General features: G+C 39.0%; 3 protein-coding genes across 6 annotated transcripts in view; all 3 read left to right on the top strand.

The window, feature by feature from the left end:
• Positions 1–249: 249 nt before the first annotated feature.
• On the top strand, positions 250–18,633 carry LOC126617597 (vacuolar protein sorting-associated protein 54, chloroplastic-like). 4 transcript variants are annotated; one of them, XM_050285614.1, is made up of 20 exons: positions 250–1,256; positions 1,771–1,833; positions 1,949–2,028; positions 2,343–2,460; positions 2,618–2,695; positions 2,837–2,993; positions 3,174–3,262; positions 4,181–4,437; positions 4,676–4,847; positions 4,972–5,055; positions 5,144–5,562; positions 5,771–5,924; positions 6,226–6,307; positions 6,428–6,507; positions 6,880–7,041; positions 7,132–7,199; positions 7,370–7,450; positions 7,537–7,785; positions 18,296–18,411; positions 18,494–18,633. In XM_050285614.1, the coding sequence occupies exons 1-18, from the start codon at positions 453–455 to the stop codon at positions 7,670–7,672; spliced, it is 3,084 nt and encodes a 1,027-aa protein (XP_050141571.1). In that variant the 5' UTR covers positions 250–452; the 3' UTR covers positions 7,673–7,785; positions 18,296–18,411; positions 18,494–18,633. The 4 variants fall into 4 exon arrangements, with proteins under 4 accessions (XP_050141571.1, XP_050141570.1, XP_050141572.1 ...); XM_050285613.1 differs by having other exon boundaries at positions 18,296–18,633; XM_050285615.1 differs by lacking the exons at positions 18,296–18,411; positions 18,494–18,633 and adding an exon at positions 7,949–8,295 and having other exon boundaries at positions 2,621–2,695.
• Positions 9,009–9,671, top strand: LOC126618327 (F-box protein At2g02240-like). Its single transcript, XM_050286359.1, has one exon. The coding sequence runs from the start codon at positions 9,009–9,011 to the stop codon at positions 9,669–9,671; it is 663 nt and encodes a 220-aa protein (XP_050142316.1).
• Positions 14,750–22,736, top strand: part of LOC126618325 (uncharacterized) — a 24,790-nt gene continuing 16,803 nt past the window's right edge. The window contains exon 1 of the mRNA XM_050286358.1: positions 14,750–15,098. Within this exon, the coding sequence (XP_050142315.1) occupies positions 14,821–15,098 (278 nt within the window). The 5' untranslated portion in view covers positions 14,750–14,820. The remainder of the gene's footprint in view (positions 15,099–22,736) is intronic.

Below are 22,736 nucleotides of genomic sequence, written 5' to 3'. Positions count from 1 at the left end.
AGACCTACAAGAATACAAGCTAGCATTCAAGTTCGAATCTTCTTAAATTAGGATGCTCGAATAAAAACAAAAAAAACAAAAGAAAGGAAAAATAAATTGGGCTTAGGCCCACAACCCATAGTAATTGGATAAAAACTTATTGGGCTTCAAATTGCAAAACCAGCTTTTCATTCACACCAATTCCTGCCAAGCCGGGTCGGCCCGGTTTTGCCCTGTCATAATTTACGAACCATCATCACGAACACCACCTCGTCCCGTCTCTTCTGCGATTTTATCAATTAAATTACCATTTTCTCCTCCACTCACCTTCCTCCTTCCCAGATCCCACACGAGAGAGAGATATGATCACCTGCAACAACACCAAATCCCAGATCCACCACCAGCACACGCATTCCCCTCCTCCGTCGTAGGGTTTATCCCACTCGCCCCGAGTCGACTCACCCGACTCGCTCATGAACCAGAACCACAATTACAAGAGCAGCAGCAATGCCTCCAACAAAGAGATGGTAATCATGGACGCCCGACCCGGAAAGCTGAACAGCCGATCCAATTCCATATCCGACCCCAACACCAGCCAGAGCCTCGCCTCCATCCTCAACAACCCCAATGCCTCCGACGCCTCCTCCTGGGTCGGCTGGTGGTCCTCCTCCGCCTCCGTTGCCCCGCCCGAATTCGCACCTCTCGTGCCGAAATCTGCGTCCGACGCCGTGACCCGATCCGACTTCCAGCCCTACCTCGCCTCCGTCTCCGATCACTACAACCGCTTCGAGGACATCATCAACCACGTGAAGAAGGAGAAATCCGACGTCGATTCCATCGGTGGCCAAGGCGAAGCTCTCGTCGCTTGCCTCCGGGAGGTTCCGGCGCTCTATTTCAAGGAGGACTTCGCCCTGGAGGATGGCGCCACGTTCCGGTCGGCTTGCCCGTTCACGAACGTCTCAGAGAACCTGGGGCTGCAGGAGAAGCTGTCGCATTACTTGGACGTGGTGGAGCTTCACTTGGTGAAGGAGATCTCACTCCGTTCCAACTCCTTCTTTGAGGCGCAGGGGCAGCTGGAGGACTTGAATGTCAAGATCGTCGAGGGGTGCGGTCGGATTCGAGAGCTCAAGGAGACGATTCTGCTCTTGGATGTCGATTTGGTCGAGTGCGCAACGCAGATTCATGATTTGAATGAAACCAGGAGCAATTTGTTGGCTCTGCAGCAGAAATTGAGGCTCATTTTATATGTTAATCAAGCTCTTTCGGCACTTAAACTGGTATTGCATTGCGCTTCGATATCTTTCTTTCGGTTTTGTAGTGTACCGAATTGTGCATGTTTTGATAATTAGTAGCTATTTGGTCTAGAATTCACTTCATCAAGAATCGCCAATTTGCGATGTTGGATTTTATCTTTGTTTTCGTAGTAGATTCACTTCATTTGAAAATCGGTTCGTAGCATAAAACTTGATGACCATTTACGTTTCTTGCAAATACTAGTAAGGGCCAATTTAAAGCACTGATATGCACTCGGTGGCGTTTTTAGTAGTTTGATTCGGATTCAATGATAGGTTTTGAATTTGTTGCCCAACTAGTTTAAATTATAATCCACACAAGTCTTTTGTTGCAATTTTATCCCCAACCTGTTCAGATGATTAGTGGCTTGTTTATCATCCCTTTCTATAAGAAATGCTCATGATTTTCATTTGAGGAGTTGCGTAAAAGTGTATACTTGTCATTTTTATAAGTAGCTAGTTTCTTGATATAAGTTGATTTACATTTTCTGTCATACAGCTTGTTGCCTCTGCAGATTGTGCTGGAGCCTTGGACGTCACAGACGATTTACAGCATTTGCTGGTATTTTTTTATTTATGTTATGTTTGATCTGCCCCCACAAACTAGTACTAAAACAAGGAATAGTTTACTGGACTACACTTTTTTTGTACCTTATTGATGCCAATGCGTTTAATAGGATGGAGACGAGCTTACTGGTCTACATTGCTTCCATCACCTTAGGGATCGCGTAGCGGCTTCAATTGAATCCATAAACAGGTATGTTTTCCTGTTGCAGTGACACTATTTTTAGTGAAATAAGTGACACCGTTTGAGTTGCTTTTGATTTTTTTTAATTCTGATTCCATAATTATTTTTGTCCTTCTCGTTTTAAATATATGCGGTTCAATATTTTGGGACTGGGGTTGGCAGCTTTTAATTTTTTCTTCCGAGAGTCTGAAATAGATATGCTTTTCTTCATCCAGTTTGGCTTCTATTGACCAAAATATTGGAATTAACGTTTTTCAGTCTTTCAAATGGAATAATATGATATGAGGCATGTTTATAGTAACTTATTAAATTTATTCTTGTAGCATTCTTTCTGCAGAGTTTATGCGTGCTTCAATACACGATGCTGGAGATACAGATGTTATAATTATATCCAGAGCGAAAGCAAGGGCATCTAGTCTGATGAACGGAGAAGATGGTGAAGTAAGCTCAAGTCTTTTTCTTAAATGCCACAATATTTCTTTACTTCATTACAAGTCTTTTCTCTCCTGCGAGGAGCTGCTCTCCACTGATCGGAAAAGCAGATAATTAAGTTTTGTAGCCTTTACATGTGAACTGATCACCGTTATTTTTGTATCAGCAGATTAAGTTGGATGATGAAGAAACCTCCAATTTTCAAGATCGTCTTCTTCCTGTCATTATTGGGTTGCTTAGAACAGTGAGTAATTATCGGTTTGTCAAACCTAATATTTTTCAACATATATATAGTTCTTCCTTTGGGATGAAGTTTAGTTCTTTCCATGATCAGTGAGTACCTTTGGTGATCTTTTAAGTAAAGATGGTATTCTTTTACTTTCAGGCCAAGCTCCCTTCTGTGTTGAGGTTATATCGTGATCAACTTACAGCTGACATGAAGTCTGCTATCAAAAATGCCGTTGCAGAGCTGCTTCCCATTCTTGTTTCGCGACCACTGGAGTCAGATTTTACACCAGGGGAGCGAATAGTTGATGCAGATGGTGAGAAATTTGTAATCTTGTCTATCATCTATGCCTATGACTGAGAATTACACCTAATATAGGAGAAAAAGTAGATGTTATAATTCTCAATTTTTATGTTTACATTCTGTCTTGTTCTTTTCTTTTTGTACCATTTTTTACAGATGAATTTGTCTTTGATCTTTTAAACATGTTTTTTAGGTTTTGGCGCATCACTTGCGAGCAAGTTGAGGAGCCTGTCATCTGAAAGCTTTGTTCAACTTTTAAGTGCTATTTTTCTGATTGTAAGGGTATGTGTTCTAGACTATTCTTGTATTGTTTTCTAGGCATTGTATGGTTGACAAAAAAAATGCTTTATTATTAGTTTGTTGAATTCCCAGTATACTAACTGTTCGTTTTATTGTAATTTAGTGTGCATCTAGAAGTTAAATTTGACATTTCTAATGATTATCAGTGATTGGGGGATGGATACAACGTACAAGCTTTTCTCCTCGATGAACAGCTTAGGCTTAGCTTGAAGATAGATTTGGCTTGGGGTTGTCTATGATGCAAAATAGTCAATTTCCCACTCATTACTGAGCTTAAATATTTAAGCATCCAGTTCAATTTATCACCAACTTTTATTTATTTCTACTACAATTTTTGTTCCCAGTTGCAACTACATAAACTAATTACACGTTTTACTACGCTGTAAACAGAACTTTTTAAGGCACTATGATTGTCCTTTTGTCCTTTATATATTTTGTTTCTTGCAAGTTGCAAACCATTGACTAATTCACTAATTTGAAGCACATAATATCACTTCTTGTAATTTTTCAACCACTTGAGAGCCAGCTGAATCAATTACAGATATTTTCTTTAACCCTAATGCGAGTAAATAGACACGTTTTCTCGCCTGTGTACATTTTGGTCACTCCTACTCCTTCATTAATATTTCAGTCTATCAGTAGAATTCATTTGGTAGCATTAGGGTAAACAACCGGTTTTAAGTGTAACGGTTCTTATAAAAGAACGGGTACTGTCACATCAACTCATCATACATACATTATCTGTTTTTAGATTGTTCGATAAGCTATTATCAGATGGCATATGTGCTGTATTTCATTCATTTTTTGTTGTGCTAGCTTCATCTAAGTTCTTGTCTATTTTCTTTAAGCGTCAACCACTATTTGAGTGTGATGTCATATGATTTATTTTAGTGAATGCAGGCACATCTAGTGCGGGCTGCTGAAGTGAAGAAGGCCATTGAATGGATTATGTGCAACCTCGATGGTCACTATGCAGCCGATTCTGTTGCTGCAGCAATTGCAGTTGGTGCTGCAGCTGCAGAAACAGCTCAAGAGAGTGATGGTCAAGGTGGCTTGCTTATGCCATATTCACCTCAGAGGGTTGCTACAAAAGCCCTTTCAATTCAAGGGAAGGCAAATGATGCAGCAAGTCCTTCAAACATCTCTAAGAATTTTAGGTGAGGTCTTGTCTCTTGATTATGTTACTTTGATGTCTAAAATTTCACCTTTGCTGAAAACCTTTTGTATCATTTAATTTTAAGATTTTGTTTTGTGCTTGTCTTGTCAGCAAAATAAATTTTACCCTTATGAATGTCAGAAATTCTTTTGTTAATTTTAGGGTTTACTTTTAATATGCCCCCATATTAGAGTGTTTCCAAATGTATGCATATTCTGAAGAAATGTGATTCTAAACAGAGCTGATGTATTACGAGAAAACACAGAAGCTGTTGTTGCAGCATGTGATGCTGCTCATGGAAGATGGGCAAAGCTACTCGGGGTTCGTGCTCTTCTTCATCCTAAGTTGAGATTGCAGGAGTTTTTGAGCATATATAACATCACACAAAACTTTATAACAGCTACGGAGAAGGTATTCATATTTTATACTTTTTGTCTGTCCCCTTTGTTTTCTTGTCCTTTCTTCTTACCTTTAGTTTTAAGATCAACAATGTTATGTCTCTGGTGCCATTTTGTGGCACTGCCAACCTAAACAGATAGGGGGAAGGCCAGGATTTAGCATCAGGGGAACACTACAGTCACAGGCCAAAGCCTTCATGGATTTTCAGCATGAATCTCGAGTTAGTTTCTGATCGTGTATACTTATACTTCTCTTTTTATTTTACCTAGTATGTTGCTATTAGCTAATTGTTTTTATGGTTGTTGTAGATGGCAAAAATTAAAGCTGTTCTTGACCAAGAAACGTGGGTGGAAGTGGATGTTCCTGATGAATTTCAGGTCATGGTCACTTCACTATTTAGTTCTGAATCATTGGTAACCGAGAACCTGGATACTGTCCAAGATAATACGGAAACAAACTACAATGAGGTGGCCACACCCAGTAATAGTTCACATGCAGCAGATACAGGACCATCAGTTGCTGAACAGCAATCTAAAGGGGCGGATTCTAGTGAAACATCTGCAGGTATTACTGCAAAGGAGACACCAAATTCTGATGGAACTGAGAAAAATAAGGCTGATGTTGCAAACTCTGTTGCTCAAAATAACCACAGCCACGTGAAGGAGCGAGGAAAATCAACCTCTCAAACCCTTTTCTACAAAGGTGTTGGTTTTCACATGGTAAACTGGTCAGTTGCCTTAGTTTTCTATCTTTCTGTTTCCCCCATTTATTCTTTATTTTTTATACCAATCCTGATTTGCAATTTGGAGTTTTGATTTGTACTCTTCTTTTCCCCATTGAGGAACTTTATTAAATTTTTTCAACAAGTAAAAGAATTTTTCAGTATAAGCCACCCTTTAGTTACGTTTTCTCCTTGTTCTTGGTTTTTCTTCCAGTGGCTTGATATTGATGAAGATGTTGTCAGAGTACATTGATATGAACAACTTTTTTCCAGCACTGTCCTCTGAAGTTGTTCATCGTATTGTAGAAATTTTAAAATTTTTCAATACAAGAACGTGTCAGCTTGTTCTTGGTGCCGGTGCCATGCAGGTACAATTTCTCTCAATAATAGATGATATTGTTGCAGACTATGTAGTAACTTTCACTTAGAAACTCCAAAAGGGTTATGCAACTGAGCTAATCAAATATCTACTGTTCTTCAATGTACATGTATCAAAAACTTGTTTCACGGGTTTTATATGTAATTTTCTTTCTTGAGCTCCTAAATGCTTTAAGTGATTGTTTGAAACCCCTTTAGATGTTTTTGGTTACTATATCCTGTTATATCTACTGACTATGCTCCTTGGGGTCATTCTCGCGGCTTTTTGATAGATCACATGTGCTAATGCAGGTATCCGGTTTAAAGTCTATCACTTCTAAACACTTGGCCTTGGCAAGTCAAGTCATCAGTTTTACATATGCTATTATTCCTGGTAGGTGACTACAAAATTTTAAAAAATTGTTGGTTTTGCTGTGAATGTATATATGTATTTATTTGTAGTGTTATACTTTGAGCAATGGAGTAATGACTTTATTCATTCCGTTTCTGCAAGAAATCAGGCAAATTCTTTTTCTAAAAGTGCCAGAGACAAGAAAAGCATTGTTGTTATCTGAAATTGATCGAGTAGCTCAGGTTTGTCTTTTCACACTGGGCAACAGATTTAATATTTTCAGGGATTTGTATTCTACTTTTATTTTAGTTATATATTTTTTCCCTTCATTTTGATGGTGTTTTACAGGATTGTGGTACCATGCTCTTTCTAGATAATTATTTTTTGGTACCTTTTCATGAATTATCGAACATGTTGCATGTTCATGCCTTTGTGTTTCATGACTCTGACCATGATTGTGTAATTTTACATGTTTGTCAAGTTTGTTATCCTTTCAGAATGCATCAGTATCTCAAAGTCTAAAATCAGATTCTTTGAGCTCATAATTACATTAGCCAAGTATTGTGCTCATATTCCAGAAACCATTGTGATGTTTATTCATTCAATTTAAACAGGATTATAAGGTTCATAGAGATGAAATACACAGCAAACTAGTTCAGATCATGAGAGAAAGGTTATTGGTTCATCTACGCGGGTTGCCTCAAATTGTAGAGAGCTGGAATAGACCTGAAGAGGCTGACCCACAGCCCAGCCCATTTGCTCGATCCCTTACCAAGGTACCTTTTTGCTTTATATAAGCACTTAGTTATTGTATTAGTTTCTTTATCTTAATTGATCTGATGGGGCCTTGCCCAACTGATTTTCAGGAAGTTGGATACTTGCAACGTGTTCTAACTCGAACTTTACATGAGGTCGATGTTCAAGCGATTTTCAGGTAGGGTTCATATAACTCGAAATTTGCTTGGGAATGTGGTCAAGACTCAAAGGATCATCCAATTCCATTTGTTAGCTTGACGTTCTTGCTTCTTCCCTCCACATTTTTAATCAGTGTGATTTGGTTGATGAAAGGGGCAGTTAATGATTACTGTGGTTTGTAATTTTCAGGCAAGTGATTTTGGTCTTCCATTCACAAATATCAGAGGCATTTTCACGGTTAGAGATCAGCACACCACAAGCCAAGGACAGGTACTACCTTTTCAGTTTCCCCCCCCTTGTGCGCATACAATTGTTAGGACGCCTTAATAAACACAACTTTTCACTTTGTCCACCAGGCTGCGCCGGGATGTCACACACATTCTTGGATGCATTCGATCTTTGCCGTCTGATAAAATGAGCGAATCTAGTATTCCAAACTGGGGTCAGCTAGATGAATTCTTGGTGCAGAGATTTGGCGCGGAAGCTGGTTAATGTTGTTGTAAAGTAGTGAATCGGTTGCTTCTTTGGAGATGGCTAATCAATTTTTTTGGATGTCAGAACCAATTTCGGTGGTCTATGCATTTCCCTTGTACAATTTCATTGAGGTAACTTTCGGTCCATATTCTCTGTTTATCGTGTCATGTTCATGCTGCATAAATTACTTTTCGTCCAAACTTCAGTTCTCTCTCTCTCTCTCTCTCTCTCTCTCTCTAAACACACGCACCGTCTATTTTTTCTTTTAGCTTACCAGAAGTCTTTAATTTTCAGGTTTTGCATTTTTTCTGAGATGTATAAAGTCAGTGTATCAGATCCAAATATTGCGAGAAGAAGGTTGTCGAAACCAGAATGTCTGTTCTGTAGCGGTCACACTTGAATTACCATTTGTATTTACCAGGACTCAAATCAATGTTTATTATAGTTTTTGAGTTAAAGGATGACGACAATTGATTTTTTTTGCTTAGTGAAGGGACAACGAGCAGTATCGGCTTTTGAATTCTCAACTTCCGTTGCCGGAATCGCATCTGATTGTATCAATACTCGAGTTATTTGCATGAATGCCGTTCTTAAATGGTTAAAAGGATAAAAGGTGGTTTTTCCTGCACCATTAGTATCTACCAGCTAAAGCTTGTTATTCTTCGTGTTGGGCTTTTCTTGTTATTGGGCTTGCTAATCTTTGCTATCTTTGGGCTTTAATGAAATTACTTTTAGGCCCAATATAAAAAGTTGGATCATGCTCCCCAAAACAAAAGTCAACGGAGAGTATCCACTCTTGAAAGTGATGCTCCATCCTCTCTTTTAATATTGCTTGTACGAAAAAAGAATCAACATTTCTAAACTAATTTCAAAAATCTTACGTTGTGGTGAAAGTTGTTTGCAAGTGAGCTTATTATTTTATTGAGAAAAACAAATTTAAATTATAAATTTCCAAAAAAATCAGTTCCTGTCTAAAATGCAGCAATTTGGCGGCCAATTTTTTTGAAATACAAATGGTGTTAGATAGTTAGTTGTTAGAAAGAGTGTGAATTGATCACACATCATAGTCCATATGTGATTGTTTTTATTCCGTTGCGGTAAAATCTCATATGCTCTGAACTATCCTAATTTAATTCTAGGAAGCTTACAGTGTGTCGAGAGTGACAGATGCAAATTTTGGAAATAGTTTTCTACAAGGTGTAGCGTTTGTCAACATTAGAAAAGGAACTCGAGGAAAAATTGAACCGTGACTTAACGCGTAAGGCCTCTCTCCCTACAAATATGACAAGTTTCTTACGCACAACAGAACACGCACGACCCGAGAGTCAACGTCACAGACAGACAGACAGAAAACATGAAGAGACACCGCCGCGACGGAGATCAACCAGAGATGCAAAAGAAAACAGTCGACGCCGGTGCATCAGGAGGAGGAGGAGGAGAAGGAATCACCTGCGGGGGCTGCGGGACGCCGGTGTCGATGGTACTCGATGACGATCATCATCACGTTCACATGGATCTGCAGGAGTTCCCCGAAGGATGCATAGCTAACGTCGTCTCCTTAACGACGCCTCGAGACGCGTGCAGGTTTGAGGAGGTGCCTGAGCTTATAGTTGTTTGGTGGCTTGACATTCGTGGCAAAATTGATACACGGATTCTTTCCCCCTCCACTGTCTACAAAGCTTATCTTGTGTTCATGTTAAATGAAAGGGCTAGAGGATTTGGTCGTGACGATCCCTTGAAGGTCAAGGTAGGACTTTTTGGGGAAGAAGAGACTAGTAGTAAGCGCATTGTGTTTCCGGGGAGACAGAACATTACCGGGAGACCCATGGAAATCGATGAAACTCAATATCCAAAGAAAAGGCCCGACGGCTGGCTGGAGGTGGAGATTGGAGAGTTTTTCTATTCAGGAGAAGAAGATGGGGGGTTAATGGAGATGACATGTATGGATGTTGACCTTCATAGAATGAAGAGAGGCCTTATTGTTCAGGGGATTGAAGTCAGGCCCAAAAGAGTGTAGAAAGTTGAGCCTTTTTTAAGAACTTACATGTAATGGGTGCATTGTCGATATTACATATCAGGAAAATTACTAGTAAGAGAAATAAAAAGGCTCACTGTATTATAATTTTGTTGATAAAATGGTTGCAATTGCTCATCTTTGAACTACATGGATTGAATTGAGTCTTACCAAACTACCCGAAATGCTAGCTAACGTGTTCTTACACAACGATCACAGTAGGGCTACTCGAGATCACAATAGGGCTCCTCATAGTAAAATTTTCACTCTCTTCTTCCCAAACAATTGCACCAAATGAGATGGTTTCTTCCTCGGAGCTCTTGTACTTGATTGCCAAAGTGTAGTCTTGCTTCTCTATCTCTTACCGGACACCAATTTCTCTGGTCACACCGCGACAACCGCACCCTTTTGGTTCTTTAACCTTGGCATTATAAGTGGCTGAACCTTGATCATTAACGGTGGTTACAGTCCTCTTGAATAATTATTTAATGATTCCTTTCACCTTTGAATACTAGTTGTAAAACGTTATAAACTTATTTGATGGATGGGGAGATTAGGAGATGTGTTATCACACGTATAGTTTTTTGACCTAAGAATGCCTGCATTCTCTTCTCGGCCAAGTTCATGGTGCACAACAAATTGAACCGAGGTCATATGGCATCGCGTCACAAATCAAACCGAGTTCAAGTGCTCGATTTGGACTTTTTACTAACGTCGGTCTGCCACTGTCAGTGTTATTTCATTAAATTTGTTAACAAGATAAGTTGAATTTGAGACTTCTAACTTAAAAGAATATACGCTAGATACTAGATAGTGCTGATGACTTATTAAAGTAAAAAAAAAAATTGAAATGAAAGGGGAAAAGGAAACCCAATAACCTCTTCTCTTATTTTGAATAGAGTTATCTGTTAATTTTCCCCTAGAAATTTAAGCAGTTGCTAATTTTCTCTCTTATTTTGGAAATCATAACAACTGAGTTCCTCAGCACTGTTCATCACCAGTGTCTGGACGGATTTGCCCTCGGTTGATTTGTTTTATTTCATTTCTGCCTCTGAAGCACTTTCACCGACTCTCTGCCACTACTCTTAATGTACACGTGTTGGTAATCGTGGGGATGGCAGAAGTCCACTAGCTCTCTCGCTGGAATAAGGATTGTTTGCCCTTCCACTTCCCGTACCCTCCTGTTTTGTGTGGTCACGGTTAAGCTATGTCAATATTTTATATTAGTAATATAAAATATTGACGTGGTTTAACCGTGACCACACAAAACAGGAGGCACGGGAAGTGGGAGGGCAGACAATCCTTGTCCCTGTCGCTGAGAACACGAACCTAGCTCGAGTTCTCTCCCTAGTTTTTTCTTCTCTGGGTTAATCTATGTTCGTTCTCACTTATCGACAATGTTTCTCCACTTTTTTCCTTCATTCTGTTTTCTCTGAACCAAAGAACGATGGAAGGGCAATGAACTCAAATCAATTCAAATCCAATCCGACACATTCATGCAATGCAATCGAAGGTCAGTGCCTTCTTCAAACCCTTATCTTCCTCTTCTTCTTCACCCAAAACCAGCAGCTTCACCTCCAATTGTTACTGATGGAAACGACGACGAAGTGACCGTCTGAAAAAGACGCAGCACCATACTGTTAACACTTATGAGCGAAGAGTTCCAAACCCGCAAAGGTATTCTGTTTTTTTTAATTTTTATGTTCGGGGCTTTTGAGGTGTTTGGATCCCGAGAATTTTTTTTTCATTTTTTTCGTTATTTTGTTTCTGGGTTCGCTTCAATTAAGAGAACTAGAAAATGGGTTTAGTGTGAATTTAAATTCTGGGATGCCCCTTGCAGAAAATTTAATTTTTATGAATATTTGTATTGTTTCACTGACCCCTTTTTTATTTGTTGGATTTTGTTTCCCTTCCAATCTTTTCTCTGCGTAGTAAATTAGTGGAAGGGACAAAAGTTCTGTTCACCAATTGCTGGTGAAACCCTTTTCGGACGACAATTCTGGGAAGCCGGAATGGACCGCATTGGGAACAACAGTGATCAAGAACAAGAAGAGATGATATGCTCAGTTCTATTTAAACTTTGGTCAGTTTGATTTCAATGTCACGTTTAGAATGATTTTGAGAATATTTGACTCATTTTGTGATTTAATCATGTATGATTGTCGAATTCTTATTTCTTATTTCTCAGTGTTCCCATGTTATTTACTGTCAAGTATTATTCGGGGATTAATTCAAACTTTGGACAATATAGGATAAAAATACACTAGATTTAGTGAAAATACTATCTTCATCATGAAAATAACGAGATAATGAATATATTCTAACAAGTTTCAAAGTAATCCGACAAAATGAGGAAGTATCCTTATCCATTGTTGAAGTATCCTGAGTTCCTTCTGCTTACTAGATTTTACAAGGAAATATAGTGAATGTTCATGTTGTGTCTCTATTATATATGTATATAGTGTTTAAAACCCATATATATTGTTTACAACCTTCCTATCCCTATTCAATGTTAAGCGAACTGTTGTAGGTCGATTATATTATTTGCCCTGGAGGTTGTGTTTTAGATGAATCCGTTTCGGATTGGAAGAAAACTTAAACCCAGAAAATGTTGGGTTTCCTGGTGAGTTGTCCGGCAGATTTCAGGTTGCTAATTTCGTGATTATAGTTAATTTTGCTTCATGACATTGTGGTATGCTATCGAATCTAATTGGCGATTTTTTTGTATGGTTTTTGTGTGGATGCAGGTCGGCAACGAACAGGTTGATCACGTCTTGAGTTTTCCGACTGATTTATTCCATCCTATCGGTTCTCATTTTGTCCCTCCATAGCATTTGCAGCACCATCTACCTTGCTCTCATCACAGCTTGACTTTCAGTTCCTCAGGTAAAGTTTCCACCTTTTTTTATTCAGGAAAATAACAAAGATTCCAAATTTATTGAACTATTTAGTGATTTTCTGTTGAGTTTCTTCTTAAAATTTTTAATTTAAATTTTTTGAATTGGAATAGGGGGAATGGTGGATGTGAGAGTTTTTTTTACAGCAATTCAAAGGGAATAGCTTGAGAGACAGTGAACTCTTCCCCTATTCCTCCACATTCACTTTTACCAATTTCCAAGAACACATTAAATTCCCCCAAAATATAAGCCGAGGTATGGAAAAGCTTCAAATTCCTTGGTTTCCTCCAATTAGTATGTAGAACTCTCAAAAAAGAAAGAAGTGAGGGTTGAATGTCTACCCTTGTATATACGTAGAGAGATATGGAAAAGCTTAGAATGGTGAAGTGAGGGTTCAATAACTTATTACTCATTTCGGTCTATTTAAATAAAGTTTGCTGATTGGGTTGATTTGTGTTGTGTGAATATACTTCTTGGGTTTATTTCTTTTTTATGGACTTATTTGTTTCTGTATCGGTTGCTGACAGAATGGATAGGGTGCCAAAAAGAAAGGTGGCATTAGGAATAATGGCTTTTTGATAGAATTAGAGTTTGATCTCTTCATTTTGGTTGTGCATATTTCGTTTGATCTCTTACTTTGGGTTGTGCAGATTTCGTTTGAATTAATTTGGGTTGTGAGGAAGTGAATAATTATTTGAATTAATTAATTTCTCTTGGGTTGTGCATATTTCCTTTGAATTAATTTGCGTTGTGCTTGAGCATTGTACAGACATGAACGTGGGTAAAGAGTAGGATAAAGGGAAGAGAAAATGATGTGATCATCCACCTCAATCGATTTGTTGAGGTAGTTTTTTTACCTTTTTTTCTGTTTATAATTATATGTTTTTCATCTTTTTGGAGTATTTCATCAAGGATTTGCCACGAATTTCTGAGAGTTTCATTTCATCCAAACAATGGGCGTTGGAATGGTAGTGCCTTTTTATTCAAATTTTATTTATTTTGAATATTATGTGTTTAAAAGTGTAAATTTGCATAATTGAATCTTCGCTCCAATTTTATACTTCATTTCTTTGCGACTTTCTGCAGAACTTAGAATTAACTTTTCACATAGCATGGATGATGAATATAAGAAACACATACACAAAATGACTCCATCAAGGTATATACAAATTAAAATCATAACTTGCGTCAATATAGAAGTATAAATGATTTTTTAGCACACAACTTTGACATAATAATTTGTCTCATAATTTATAAAATATTGTACAAATTTATGCTACCTGGTAATCAACGACTAATATTACTTCCAAGAAGGCAAGATCAACATATGGTATGTCACATCGGTATATTTTCCAAAAACATGTGGTAAAATTGTACCCATCACATTAGGCAAGTTTCAATATTTTTTACTTCTATTTTAACACATTTCTAATTAACATTTCATACTAAATTTTGATTAGGCTTGATTTAAATGTTTGCTTTCAGAATTTCACAAGTTGAATTACCATCTCAATAATTGGAAAAAGTACATTTGATCTCCGGTTATAAGGTGACTTCACCTCTCTCTCCACCCTCTCTCCTAAAACTCAAATTTGAACTTTTTATGCTTATTTTTTTTTAATCATTGGCTAACTGTCTTTTTTATCTTTTGCAGTTGTATTCACAACTTTCCAAGAGACGACAACAGTTTTCTTTGGAAACACCTCAAACTAGGAACAAGTCTTATCCAATTACATTCATTGCATATAGCACTTGAAAAAGCTAATGATGTTTTTCAACATTGTTTAGCCTGTAGCAAGCTTAGTTGGACTGGTATACTCTCAATACTGCATTTGTAATTTATGCCGTTATCATTGGTCCAACTTTTTTGAATAAACAATTATCTCTTTACACTTTGATAAAATAGAATTTTAATTTTTCTTTTGGTATCTAAGTTTGTTCCGATCATGATAAGGTTACGTATAAATTGCATTGTCATTCGTAATTCTCTGTTTTTCACACAAACATTATTTATGAAAATTGAAGCTATCAAATATTTCATATAATTTTTAATCCCGCAGCATATCGCGCTACAAATTTCTAATATAGTTTTCTAGACGGTGTAGCGTTTGTCAACATTAGAAAAGTAAAACACCGTGCGCTAACGCCCAAGGCCTGTTTCCCTACAAATATTATAAGTTTCTTACACACAACAGAACACGTACAACAAAGTACACGCACGACACGAGAGTCAACGACACAGACAGACGGAAAACATGAAGAGACTCCACCGCGGCGGAGATCACCCAGAGATGCAAAAGACGGAAAACATGAAGAGACTCCGCCGCGGAGATCACCCAGAGATGCAAAAGAAGACAGTCGACGCCGGTGCATCAGGAGGAGGAGAAGAAGGAATCACCTGCGGGGGCTGCGGGACGCCGGTGTCGATGGAACTCGATGACGATGATCATCACGTTCACATGGATCTGCAGGAGTTGCCCGAAGGATGCATAGCTAACGTCGTCTCCTTAACGACGCCTCAAGACGCGTACAGGTTTTCGGCGGTGTCTAGGAGTTTCATGTCGTCGGCCGATTCCGACGCTGTTTGGGACAAGTTCCTTCCCCCTGATATCCCCTCCATCCTATCTCACTCCTCCTCCTCCGAGAAGAAGCTTTACCTCACTCTCTGCGAAAACCCTGTCCTCGTTGACGACGGCAAAATGGTAATTTTATACATTCTTTTTTCGCTTTTGTGGTGGGATTAGGGATAGCTCCCAAAATTTGAAACATGAATATATTTGAAGATTTTATTTGTTTCTCTCTACTTTCTGATAAAGTTTTAGGGGTTGTATTCAATCAGGATTTTAAGTAATTATCTGAAATTTAAGGTGTATTCAATTAGAATTTTAAGATAGTTTATTAAAATCCTTAGAAATCTGAGTGTATTCAATTAGGATTTTAAAGAAGTTTATAACATTTCAGGTGTATTCAATTAGAAATTGATTTTAAAGAATTTGAGAAAGTTGAGGAATTAGAGGGAATTGAAGAGATTTTGTAGTGTATTTTAAGCATTCACAAATCTAACCTCTCCCCATGAGATTTCGAGGAAATTGAATCAAATATTTTTATGGAATCTCTATAAATCAATTAAACTCCATAAAAATCTATGGATGGATTTATAAATCTATTAAAGTCTCAAATTCTCAATTGAATACACCTTCATATATTAATATGAAAATATGACTTTAGACTTTGAGATCGTGCCTGCTGGAACTAATGCATGAAAAACTAGCCAGAATAAGTTTTTGTAACCTTTTCCAATCTGTTTCTATGATCTATATATGCAGAGTTTTACTCTGGACAAATGGAGTGGGAAAAAATGTTACATGATATCGCCGAAGGACCTTATGATTATTTGGGGTGATAATCCTGAGTACTGGAAATGGATTTCTCTTGCCAACTCCAGGTCTGTAAACTTCTTCATTCATCTTACGTTTTGTTGGTTTGATTAAGCTAACAGCTACGCTTTTAAGATGTTGAGAAAGCGTTTCCATATCGTGCTTATTCTGCGGTTGGATTTGTTTTAGCGATGTATATATATAGATTGAAATATTTGTTTATGTGTGTAATTAGGCAATTAATTAGTATATGTCATGTTAAATGAAACAGGTTTGAGGAGGTGGCTGCGCTTGTAGTTGTTTGGTGGCTTGAGATCCGTGGCAAAATTGATACACGGATTCTTTCCCCCTCCACTGTCTACAAAGCTTATCTTGTGTTCATGTTAAGTGAAAGGGCTAGAGGATTTGATCGTGACGATCCCTTGGAGGTCAAGGTAGGACTTTTTGGGGAAGAAGAGACTAGTAGTAAGCGCATTGTGTTTCTGGGGAGACAAAACATTACCGGGAGACCCATGGAAATCGATGAAACTCAATATCCAAAGAAAAGGCCCGACGGCTGGCTGGAGGTGGAGATTGGAGAGTTTTTCTGTCCAGGAGAAGAAGATGGGGGGTTAATGGAGATGACATGTATGGATGTTAACCTTCATAGAATGAAGAGAGGCCTTATTGCTCAGGGGATTGAAGTCAGGCCCAAAAGAGCGTAGGAAGTTTAACTTGCCCAAAACTTTCTACTTTGACATTATAAGTGGCTAAACCCTGATCATCAACGGTGGTTACAATTCTCTTGAATAATTATTTAATGATTCCTTTCACCTTTGAATACTCGTTGTAAAACGTTATAAACCGGGAGATCTGTTATCACAGGTATAGTTTTTTTTACCTAGGAATGGCTGCATTCTCTTCTCGGCAAGTTCATGGTGCACAACAAAGTAATATTTTCTTCTTCTCTTCACCTAGTTGACTCCGTATACTTTTTGTTTGAATTAGCCATAGGAATCCAACTCGCAGCTGCAAAGTACTGACTTTGCGCCGAATTTACCAAAACAAAATTATCTTTTCCCCGTCATATACTTGTCATGTGATGTTCGCGTGATCAAGATGGATGGAAGATCAGATAAGAAATTTCAAAATCCATTTATAAAAGTTTAGGGATAATCAACTAAATTAAAATTCATGATAGATATAAGTAGCTATATACAAGTTAGGAGGGCAAATCAACAAATAGGTCTTTTGAAAAAATAACCTTTTATATGTGCATCGAATATAGGCTGAATCATGTATTACTAATTCTAAGAGAAACAAAATCCATTCTTATTAATTAGGCTGATACTCAAAATTTAAAACCATTCTATAATTTTATGCATCCCCAGAGACTAGGTCAAGGTCTTTTCTATTTGTATTTGATCAAGAATCCAACGAATTTAACGTTTCTATAAACCTGGTGCATACCATATACCTTGATGCGTTATAAAACAACCCTAAACTTGACCCCTAAGACTTCATCTAGATGATATATTGTTGCAGACTATTTAGTAACTTTCAATAATAGATGATATTATAGCAGAATATTTATAAAACAACCCTAAACTTTCAATAATCGATGTTCAAGCGATTTTCAGGTAAGGTTCATATAACTTGAAATTTTCTTGGGAACTTGGTCAAAGACTCAAAGGATGATCCAATTTCATTTGTTAGCTTGACGTTCTTGCTTCTTCCCTCCACATTTTTAATCAGTGTGATTTGGTTGATGAAAGGGGCAGTTAATGATTACTGTGGTTTGTAATTTTCAGGCAAGTGATTTTGGTCTTCCATTCACAAATATCAGAGGCATTTTCACGGTTACAGATGTGCACACCACAAGCCAAGGACAGGTACTACCTTTTCAGTTCCCTTCCCTCTTGTGCGCATACAATTGTTAGGACTCCTTAATAAACATAACTTTTCACTTTGTCCACCAGGCTAAGCCGGGATGTCACACACATTCTTGGATGCATTCGAGCTTTGCCGTCTGATAAAATGAGCGAATCTAGTATTCCAAAATGGGGTCAGCTAGATGAATTCTTGGTGCAGAGATTTGGCTCGGAAGCTGGTTAATGTTGTTGTAAAGTAGTGAATCGGTTGCTTCTTTGGAGATGGCTAATCAATTTTTTTGGATGTCAGAACCAATTTCGGTGGTCTATGCATTTTCCTTGTACAATTTCATTGAAGTAACTTTCGGTCCATATTCTCTATTTATCGTGTCATGTTCGTGCCGCATAAATTACTTTCGTCCAAACTTCAGTGCTCTCTCTTTCTAAACACACATGCACCGTCTATTTTTTCTTTTAGCTTACCAGAAGTCTTTAATTTTCAGGTTTTGCATTTTTTCTGAGATGTATAAAGTCAGTGTATCAGATCCAAATATTGCGAGAAGAAGGTTGTCGAAGCCAGAATGTTTGTTCTGTAGCGGCCACGCTCGAATTACCATTTGTATTTACTAGGACTCAAATCAATGTTTTTTTGTAATTTTTGAGTTAAAGGATGACGACGATTGATATTTTTTTTTGCTTAGTGAGGGGACAACGAGCAGTATCGGCTTTTGAATTCTCAACTTCCGTTGCCGGAATCACATCTGATTGTATCAATACTTGAGTTATTTGAATGAATGCCGTTCTTAAATGGTAAAAGGATAAGAGCTTGTTTTTCCTGCAAGATTAGTATCTACCAGCTAAAGCTTGTTATTCTTTGTGTTGGGCTTTTCTTGTTATTAACTCCGCCTATGTCTTACATGGCCGGTCCCAAGCCCGGATAAAGGAGGAGGGGGAGGGCGTCAGGTAGTCGACAGCCGGCACTCCATGATCACGTCGAATCCTTATGAAAATGAATCCAGAACAAAATCGCGCTAAAGCTAGGGCGTCACCCGTAAGTGGCGCGCTGTGTGGCCTGAGCACAGTGATAAGTGAGCAAGGGTCGCTGCATCTCCATCGGCACCCGGATGCAGTGTTAAATGAGCAAGGGGGCCATAGAAACTTCTTTTCGAACGACTCCACTCAAAGTTGTTTGGGAGCATATGCTCCTATCAACTTTACCCGGGACACACAAAAGAAGTACTTTGATCCTATTAGACGGGGGAGGGTGAAGAAGCTAGGACAGAAGGGTAGAGTTCAAGAGAGCAAAATGCGTTTAGGAACGTGGAATATAGGAACCTTAACGGGAAAATCTATGGAAGTAGTGGAAGTTATGGTGAGGAGAAGGATAAATATTATGTGCCTACAAGAAACTAAGTGGGTTGGTAGTAAGGCAAAGGATCTAGAAAACTCAGGGTTTAAACTTTGGTATTCGGGCACAAATAGAACGAGAAACGGTGTTGGCATCATCGTGGACAAGACCTTGGTACAAGATGTTGTAGATGTCAAGAGGGTAGGAGATAGAATCATGGCAATCAAGATTGTAATAGGACAAGAACTTATCAATGTGATTAGTGCGTACGCACCTCAAGTAGGGTTGGATACGAGTTCGAAGGAGAAATTTTGGGAAGATCTTGGAGACTTGGTGCAAGGAATTGCTCAGACGGAGAAGTTATTTATAGGAGGAGATTTAAATGGACACGTGGGCAGGGAGACAGGCAACTATGGAGGTTTTCATGGTGACCATGGTTTTGGGGAGAGAAACGAGGATGGGGAAGCTATCTTGGATTTTGCAATGGCATATGATCTCTTCTTAGCCAACACCTTCTTTAAGAAGAGAGAAGAACATGTGATCACCTACAAGAGTGGGTCGTCAAAAACACAAATAGATTTTCTTCTAATGAGGAAAGGGGATCGTATAACTTGTAAGGATTGCAAAGTTATACCAGGAGAGAGCGTGGCTAATCAACATCGCTTGTTGGTGATGGATGTACATATCAAAAGAGTAAGACAAAAGAACAAGACTTGGAAGTGCCCAAGGACTAGATGGTGGAATCTAAAAGAAGAAAAACAAGTCATTTTCAAAGAGAAGGTAATCACCCAATGTGTGTGGGATAGAGAGGGGGAAGCTAGCCAAATGTGGGATTCCATGGCTAGTTGTATCCGAAAAGTAGCAAAAGAGGTATTAGGAGAGTCCAAGGGCTTTGCCCCACACCAAAAGGAATCTTGGTGGTGGAATGAGGAGGTACAAACAAAGGTGAAGGCTAAGAAGGAATGTTGTAAAGCCTTATACAAGGAGAGGACCGATGAAAATGGTGAAAAGTATAGAAAAGCGAAGCAAGAGGCGAAAAAAACTGTCAGAGAAGCTAAGTTAGCGGCTTACGACGATATGTATAAACGACTAGATACCAAAGAAGGAGAGTTGGATATCTATAAACTATCTAGAGCAAGGGAAAAGAAGACAAGGGACCTAAACCAAGTGAGGTGCATCAAGGATGAGGATGGAAAGGTTCTTGCTACAGAGAACGCGGTTAAAGACAGATGGAGAGGTTATTTTCATAATCTTTTCAATGAAGGACATGAAATGAGCGATTCTTTAGGGGAGTTGAGTAACTCAGAAGAGTGTAGAAACTACTCTTTTTATCGTCGAATCCGGAAGGAAGAAGTGGTTGTAGCTTTGAAGAAGATGAAGCATAAAAAAGCAATAGGCCCAGACAATATACCAATCGAAGTGTGGAAACTTTTGGGAGAGACAGGTATAACATGGCTCACTGACCTTTTCAATAGGATTTTGAAAACGAAGAAGATGCCAAATGAGTGGCGAACGAGCACTTTGGTGCCTATCTACAAGAACAAGGGCGACGTACAAAATTGCATGAACTATAGGGGTATTAAGCTAATGAGTCATACAATGAAGCTCTGGGAGAGAGTCATTGAGCATAGATTGAGGCAAGAGACACGGGTTTCGGACAACCAATTCGGGTTCATGCCAGGGCGCTCAACCATGGAGGCAATCTATCTCTTACGAAGATTGATGGAAAGATATAGAGATGGGAAAAAGGATTTACACATGGTCTTTATAGATTTGGAAAAAGCGTATGATAGGGTCCCAAGAGACATTCTTTGGAGGATTTTAGAGAAGAAAGGAGTACGAGTAGCATATATCCAAGCTATAAAGGATATGTATGAAGGAGCAAAGACTGCCGTAAGAACTCATGAAGGACAAACCGAAAGCTTCCCCATAACTGTAGGATTACATCAAGGCTCATCCTTAAGTCCTTACCTTTTTGCGTTGGTAATGGATGAGTTAACAGGACATATTCAAGATGATATTCCTTGGTGTATGCTTTTCGCAGACGATATAGTGTTGATAGATGAAACTCAGGAAGGGGTAAATGCAAAGCTTAACCTTTGGAGAGAAGTGTTGGAATCTAAAGGTCTTCGCCTAAGCCGATCAAAGACAGAATATATGGAGTGCAAGTTCAGTGCAAATGGAGGCCAAAACGAGTTAGGGGTGAGGATCGGAGATCAAGAAATACCAAAAAGCGACCGTTTTCGTTACCTAGGATCTATCTTGCAAAAGAACGGAGAATTAGATGGAGATCTCAACCATAGAATACAAGCTGGATGGATGAAGTGGAAGAGTGCATCCGGTGTGTTGTGTGACCGCCGTATGCCATTGAAGCTCAAGGGAAAATTTTATAGGACGGCAATAAGGCCGGCGATGCTGTATGGCACAGAATGTTGGGCGGTGAAACATCAACACGTACACAAAATGGGTGTAGCGGAGATGAGGATGCTTCGTTGGATGTGTGGGCACACGAGAAAGGATAAGATTAGGAATGAGGATATCCGGGGTAAAGTAGGAGTAGCCGAAATTGAAGGAAAGATGAGAGAAAATCGGTTACGGTGGTTTGGACATGTGCAAAGAAGGCCTACTGACGCTCCGATTAGAAGATGCGACTATGGGACAGAGGTTCAGGGCCGAAGGGGTAGAGGAAGACCTAGGAAAACTTTGGAAGAGACTCTAAGAAAAGACTTAGAGTACTTGGATCTAACGGAGGACATGACACAGGATCGAGCACAATGGCGTTCTAAGATTCATATAGCCGATCCCACTCAGTGACTTGGATTTTCCAAGTCTCCAATCGAGAAGTTTTCCTCACTCGGGAAATTAAGGGAACACTACCCCAACCTACATGCTCCACTCAGAAAGCTTCAACATACAAGCTTCAACAAAAGAAAATTCAAAGAACTTAGCGAAGAAGGCTTTGGTGTATTTAACACAATACGTTGAAATGAAGGAAAGCTTATTTATTGATATCCCCGATCAGCTACAAATATGTACATATACATGAGTCAAAATAAACACACAAGACGGAGCCTTCACAAAGGTTGCTTAGGAGAAGTCTCAGCAGTCGGTAGAGCCCCAGAAAGAGAAGGCACCGGAGGGGGATCATTTAGAGCCTCAGTACTGGACAGAACCCTAGAAGGAGGAGGCATCAGAGGTTGATCATTCGGAGCTTCATTACGCGGTACAGCCCCAGAAGACGAAGGCAATAAATGCCTTTGGAACAAACCCACAAATCTCTGATGATCAAGTAAAACCTGACCATCAGTTTCCTTCATCTGGTCAAGCTTCCTCTTCATGTTTGTAGCATAGTCATGTGCGAGCCGGTGTAACTGTTTATTCTCATGCTTGAGCCCTCTAATCTCCTGTTTGAGACTCATCACTTCAGCCGCCAAGGATTCAACTTGGCGGGTTCGAGCAAATAGGCGTTGGGCCATATTAGACACAGAACCTGCACACTGAACACTGAGAGCCAGCGAATCCTTAACAGCTAACTCATCAGACCGTTTGGAAAGTAGTCTGTTATCTTTGGGAGTGAGAAGGTTCCTGGCCACCAC

The sequence above is a fragment of the Malus sylvestris genome, chromosome 4 (assembly GCF_916048215.2).
Source record: "Malus sylvestris chromosome 4, drMalSylv7.2, whole genome shotgun sequence".
NCBI classification, from domain to species: domain Eukaryota; kingdom Viridiplantae; phylum Streptophyta; class Magnoliopsida; order Rosales; family Rosaceae; genus Malus; species Malus sylvestris.
This window is presented reverse-complemented; position numbering and strand designations above follow the sequence as displayed.

Bases quoted from the DNA above. Each gene is read 5' to 3' on its own strand.
- LOC126617597 (XM_050285614.1), top strand. From the start codon at position 453: ATGAACCAGAACCACAATTACAAGAGCAGCAGCAATGCCTCCAACAAA. The intron at 5,056-5,143 runs GTTAGTTTCTGA...TGGTTGTTGTAG, and splicing joins ATTTTCAGCATGAATCTCGA to ATGGCAAAAATTAAAGCTGT. The intron at 7,451-7,536 runs GTACTACCTTTT...TTTGTCCACCAG, and splicing joins ACACCACAAGCCAAGGACAG to GCTGCGCCGGGATGTCACAC.
- LOC126618327 (XM_050286359.1), top strand. From the start codon at position 9,009: ATGAAGAGACACCGCCGCGACGGAGATCAACCAGAGATGCAAAAGAAA.